Source organism: Gymnoscopelus microlampas (assembly GCF_963454915.1).
Source record: "Gymnoscopelus microlampas genome assembly, chromosome: 18".
Lineage (NCBI taxonomy): Eukaryota > Metazoa > Chordata > Actinopteri > Myctophiformes > Myctophidae > Gymnoscopelus > Gymnoscopelus microlampas.
In genome coordinates this window covers 50,172,965-50,179,862 of record NC_139955.1, presented here as the reverse complement: position 1 = coordinate 50,179,862, position 6,898 = coordinate 50,172,965, and the positions used below count along the sequence as shown (strand labels likewise).

Below are 6,898 nucleotides of genomic sequence, written 5' to 3'. Positions count from 1 at the left end.
GAGTTTAGAAATGATTATTTTAACACTGAGGAATTTACTAATCTAGTGACATAGTAAATATAATATAATACATCATATAAATCACCCATTTTTTCAGACATTCTGTACAAATAAAAATATATTTTTATTCCACTGAAGCTAGTTTTTTTTTTTTTTTACCAAAATAAACTCAAAATACTAGTTTGAGTTGATCATATATCACATTGATAATTCAACTTAAAGTTTGTTTATGAATGGTTCTTATGCTATGAATTATTGTATGTACAGTATACTACAGTATGTAACAAATAACAGATTAGATCATATGGAAAACATTTAAATTTAACCCTATGGAAACCATGAACAAAGATATTTCAATTTAAAAGTAATAGTAAATTATATTAACAATATCAATAAACAAAAACCTCAACATAAGACAAGTTTATATAAAACATATTTCATCAGACAGGTCAAATAATGATTAATTATTAACCACTTCATTACTGACTGGCATCCCCCAGGGCTGTATACTAAGGTGCTCTAGTATTTCCCTCTATATGGAATATCTTGCAGGCCTTGTGAGTTGAAGGGGTTAATTACTTAATTCATAATAATTGATTAAAGTGATGACATTTTAGTCGTGTTTTTGGCGACACCTCCATGTCATTACAGCAGCTATTTTCAAAATATACTAGCGCATTTGAGGGAACATTTGAGGGAATCTGGACTCCTGACCATGTTTTCATGGACAGTGATGTCTACAAACGTAGCTTGTAGTAACTTAAACTTAACAGTAGCTTGTCCTATGGTATGGAGTTATGTAGGCTACAACCTGGCTGGGTTAAGGACATAAACTCAACGCTAGTGTTCTCAACGGGCCTGAAAATTAAGGCTCGGCCCTAACTGGGCCCGACTGGGCTGACCCGAGGCTCGGCCCGAACCCGAGTATTACCGTCATGTTGGGCCCGAAAGCCCGAAAAACCCCAAGGGGGGAAAAATGAAAGAAAAAAAAATATGATTTTTTATTTTTTTAATAATTTAAAAAATATATATTATTCTGTTCTGAATGTGTATTTATCTATTATGAAGATGGCACTGACTGACGTTAACTTACACTGTGCTGATTTAAATGAAGTTAAATCCTTGTCTTGCTCACGGACACACCTCTGTGCAATGCAATGCATCGTCTGCATTTCTCTGCCTCTCTCGACCAAGTCTCCGTCTCCTCTCTCCCCCCTGACTGTCTGAGACTGACTCCAGACTATTGTTAACCTATTAGCTTAAGTTCACACGTGTTGGGTGAAAAATATTATAATACTGAACTAAACGCGGGTGGATAACATTGTATTGTGAACATCAGAGAGCACTGTTTCCGCCACTTGTGTAACTTAACACAGCGCGCCGGCATAGAGCACACCAGTCAGTTATCTTAACTCACAAAAACACATTGAACATCCTGTTAAACCTTCACATTAAAACCATTTGACGACGTAAACAACAACACATATGTAGTGTACTGCGTGTATGCACGTTCTCGTGCGTGGCTATATATGGAAAGCTCGCTCCTGCGTTCTTCAATTGATTTCTGAACGAACCTGACCACTGAATGTACCGCTAGTGTTGAAGGCTGGTGTAGACCCACTTTATTTGCCGTAGGTTTTTGTACTGGAGTCGCAGAAATTATCACTTTCTGTTTTTTTCCTCGGTAGGTTTCACTGTTCTAAATGTCTTAAATATGCACACTTTGCAGCTGTTGCACAGATATCTCTTGTATCCTCTCATTATATTTTTGAGCTCCTAATTATTTTGTTTCCCCAAATTCGACTTGTAAACAAGCGGTGAATGAGACGAGAACAAGCGGTGAATGAGACGAGAACGCTCGTCCCAAAACACACTCGCCCCAAAACACACTCGCCCCAAAACACACTCGCCCCAAAACACACTCGTCCCAAAACACACTCGCCCCAAAACACACTCGTCCCAAAACACACTCGCCCCAAAACACACTCGTCCCAAAACACACTCGTCCCAAAACACACTCGCCCCAAAACACACTCGTCCCAAAACACACTCGTCCCAAAACACACTCGCCCCAAAACACACTCGTCCCAAAACACACTCGTCCCAAAACACACTCGTCCCAAAACACACTCGTCCCAAAACACACTCGCCCCAAAACACACTCGCCCCAAAACACACTCGCCCCAAAACACACTCGTCCCAAAACACACTCGTCCCAAAACACACTCGTCCCAAAACACACTCGTCCCAAAACACACTCGCCCCAAAACACACTCGCCCCAAAACACACTCGTCCCAAAACACACTCGTCCCAAAACACACTCGTCCCAAAACACACTCGCCCCAAAACACACTCGCCCCAAAACACACTCGCCCCAAAACACACTCGTCCCAAAACACACTCGTCCCAAAACACACTCGCCCCAAAACACACTCGCCCCAAAACACACTCGTCCCAAAACACACTCGTCCCAAAACACACTCGCCCCAAAACACACTCGCCCCAAAACACACTCGTCCCAAAACACACTCGCCCCAAAACACACTCGTCCCAAAACACACTCGTCCCAAAACACACTCGCCCCAAAACACACTCGTCCCAAAACACACTCGCCCCAAAACACACTCGTCCCAAAACACACTCGTCCCAAAACACACTCGTCCCAAAACACACTCGTCCCAAAACACACTCGCCCCAAAACACACTCGCCCCAAAACACACTCGTCCCAAAACACACTCGTCCCAAAACACACTCGTCCCAAAACACACTCGCCCCAAAACACACTCGCCCCAAAACACACTCGTCCCAAAACACACTCGTCCCAAAACACACTCGCCCCAGGTATAATCCGGCGGCCTCTGTCCACGAAATGAATGGGAGCGAGTGTGTTTTTTAATCGTTTTTTTTTACTCTCTCTCGCTTTGCTGCCTGAGGCCTGAGCAGCACAGTGCAAGTTATATATATATGTATAATATATATATATATATATATATGCAGCACAGTGCAAGTTAACGCCAGCCAGTCAGTGCCGTCAGCGCCATCTTCATAATAGATAAATACACATTCAGAATTCATTTTTCATGAAGCCAGAGGCTCGTCTCGGCCCGACCAATTAGCATACTAATGACTAAAGACCAATTAGCATACTTTTGAGGTCCGGCTCGGCCTGAAAACGTCGGGTCGGGTTCGGGTAGAATTTGAGAACTCTACTCAACGCTCCAATCTCCTATTAACGTGGCGGCACAGGATCACTGCAGCCCGCCCGAGTCTCATGGGGAATAGCCTACAGCCCGCCCGAGTCTCATGGGGAATAGCCTACAGCCCGCCCGAGTCTCATGGGGAATAGCCTACATGACTGCTTTATTTTAGTGTAACTCCAACGCGCTGCTCGGTATGGGTTAAATAAAAGAATACAAACATATTCCATTCATGGCGACGTGACTCATAATATGTCATATAACCCCACGTTTAGAACTACTACTACTACTATCATATACGTTTAGAACTGCTTTCACCTGACATATATATATATATATATATATACAGTTAACCAGGCTAATAGGGATGTATATATGTAATAGGGATGCACCACTCAGGAGGGAACGCTGCAGGGTCCTAAAGCCCCCCATTAATAAATCTCTGCTCTGCCGATGATGAGGATGCTCATGAGGAAGACCATGACGAAGAAGATCCACATGAAGAACCTGTCCATCACCTTGGCGATCTTCTTCCACTCCGCCCCTTTGCTCTGATTGGCCCGCTGCTCGCGGTAACAGTTGGCGATGTATTCCACGTTCCGCAGCAGCTTGGGGTCCACCCCGGGAAGCCCCGCCCCCCCGCTGCTACAGAACACGCAGGGGCCAAAGGTCAGGGTGGGGGTGTCGGGGCCCCCGGCGGGGCCCTTCAGGTCCTCGGAGCAGCAGGGAGGTCCTCCCCCCACATGGGGGCGCTCTTCTTCCCTGGTGATGTGGTGCTGGGGTTTCACTCTGGGGGGCCGCTGGGGGCCGGGGGTCTGCGGTCGGGGGGGTCTCCGCTCTGGGCCCCCGCTCTGGCCACGCCCCCTGGCTTTACCGCTGGCCTGGAGGGGGGAGGGGCCTATTCCGAAGTCGTCCTGTGAGGAGGGATTTAATTCATTGTCATCCACGACGTGTGAGCCCGGTTCTTCATCATCATCATCATCATCATCATCATCATAACCTTTTTTTCAACTCGAAATACAGTTGAGGGGCAGACCCTCATTTTCAATGTAGCTGAGATACAACAATTTTATCCACAGAGATATAAATATACAATTCCATATCAAATATATTAGATTAAATAACAGAAGACAAAGAATACTCAAAATATTTACCAGAAATAAAACAGATACATAAGAAAATGTATTAAAGCAGTTACAGTCTGAAATAAAAGTGTTGGAAACCATTGCCCTAAATTGACCCAAGGAAGGCAGTGATCTAATTTTTATGGACTTCTGGAGCAACATACCACAAATATAAGGCGGGAGCATACCTGAGATGGCTTTAAAAATGAAGAGATACCAGTGTTTATCACGCCTCTCAGAGAGAGAGGATAAGCTAGCGTTCCTAAAAAGGGTACAGTGATGGGTGCCATAACTGTCACCAGTTACCCATCTTAAGGCAGAGTGGTATACTGTATCAAGGCGCTTTAAAATTGATGGCGCAGCAGTCCTATAAATAGTGTCCCCATAATCCAGGACAGACAGAAAAGTGGCTTCAATAATGTTTTTTTTACACAAAATAGGAAAGCATGCTTTATTTCCATAAAGAAAGCCCATTTGTTGTCTAAGTTTTGTGACCAGGTTGTCTACATGAAGTTTAAATGATAATTTCTCATCGAGCCATATTCCAAGGTACTTATATTCTAAGACTCTCTCAATTGAAGAGCCACTCGAAGAGATTATGTCTAAGTTATCATGGTTGGAGTTTCTAGCCCTAGTGAATATCATAAACTTAGTTTTCTTTGAGTTCAAAACCAGCCTAAGCTCAACCAGGGCTTCCTGGAGGACATTGAATGCAAGCTGCAGCTTCCTATTGGCAAGCTGGGCTGTCTTTTTCTCACTGGCTGGAGCAATTCATCTGAATTTGCACACGGCCATTGACCATTACCATGTGTTACACACACACACACACACACACACACACACACACACACACACACACACACACACACACACACACACACACACACACACACACACACACACACACACACACACACACACACACACAGCCATTGACCATTACCATCTGAACGCAACTGTGAAACCCATTTCTCAATTTCATCAAATCTTTATTATTAGCGTTTTAAAAAACAACGGGAGATCAAACTGTGTCTAATCCACACACCCACTCTGTTACAGTGTCTAATCCACACACCCACTCTGTTACAGTGTCTAATCCACACACCCACTGTGTTACAGTGTCTAATCCACACACCCACTGTGTTACAGAGTCTAATCCACACACCCACTCTGTTACAGTGTCTAATCCACACACCCACTGTGTTACAGTGTCTAATCCACACACCCACTGTGTTACAGTGTCTAATCCACACAACCACTGTGTTACAGAGTCTAATCCACACACCCACTGTGTTACAGTGTCTAATCCACACACCCACTGTGTTACAGTGTCTTATCCACACACCCACTCTGTTACAGTGTCTAATCCACACACCCACTGTGTTACAGTGTCTAATCCACACACCCACTGTGTTACAGTGTCTAATCCACACACCCACTCTGTTACAGTGTCTAATCCACACACCCACTGTGTTACAGTGTCTAATCCACACACCCACTGTGTTACAGTGTCTAATCCACACACCCACTGTGTTACAGTGTCTAATCCACACACCCACTGTGTTACAGAGTCTAATCCACACACCCACTCTGTTACAGTGTCTAATCCACACACCCACTGTGTTACAGTGTCTAATCCACACACCCACTGTGTTACAGTGTCTAATCCACACACCCACTGTGTTACAGTGTCTAATCCACACACCCACTCTGTTACAGTGTCTAATCCACACACCCACTGTGTTACAGTGTCTAATCCACACACCCACTGTGTTACAGTGTCTAATCCACACACCCACTGTGTTACAGTGTCTAATCCACACACCCACTGTGTTACAGTGTCTAATCCACACACCCACTGTGTTACAGTGTCTAATCCACACACCCACTGTGTTACAGTGTCTAATCCACACACCCACTGTGTTACAGTGTCTAATCCACACACCCACTCTGTTACAGTGTCTAATCCACACACCCACTGTGTTACAGTGTCTAATCCACACACCCACTGTGTTACAGTGTCTAATCCACACACCCACTGTGTTACAGTGTCTAATCCACACACCCACTGTGTTACAGTGTCTAATCCACACACCCACTGTGTTACAGTGTCTAATCCACACACCCACTCTGTTACAGTGTCTAATCCACACACCCACTGTGTTACAGTGTCTAATCCACACACCCACTGTGTTACAGTGTCTAATCCACACACCCACTGTGTTACAGAGTCTAATCCACACACCCACTGTGTTACAGTGTCTAATCCACACACCCACTGTGTTACAGAGTCTAATCCACACACCCACTGTGTTACAGTGTCTAATCCACACACCCACTGTGTTACAGTGTCTAATCCACACACCCACTGTGTTACAGTGTCTAATCCACACACCCACTCTGTTACAGTGTCTAATCCACACACCCACTCTGTTACAGAGTCTAATCCACACACCCACTGTGTTACAGTGTCTAATCCACACACCCACTGTGTTACAGAGTCTAATCCACACACCCACTGTGTTACAGTGTCTAATCCACACACCCACTGTGTTACAGTGTCTAATCCACACAC

At 44.6% G+C, this 6,898-nt stretch overlaps 1 protein-coding gene across 3 annotated transcripts in view; it reads right to left on the bottom strand.

The window, feature by feature from the left end:
• Nucleotides 1–2,934: 2,934 nt before the first annotated feature.
• The window catches only part of LOC311033854 (neuronal acetylcholine receptor subunit alpha-9-II), a 19,057-nt gene continuing 15,093 nt past the window's right edge, over nucleotides 2,935–6,898 (bottom strand). For all 3 annotated transcript variants that reach the window (XM_084041547.1, XM_084041545.1, XM_084041546.1), the window contains one exon: nucleotides 2,935–4,113. In XM_084041547.1, the coding sequence (XP_083897673.1) occupies nucleotides 3,631–4,113 (483 nt within the window). In that variant the 3' untranslated portion in view covers nucleotides 2,935–3,630. The remainder of the gene's footprint in view (nucleotides 4,114–6,898) is intronic.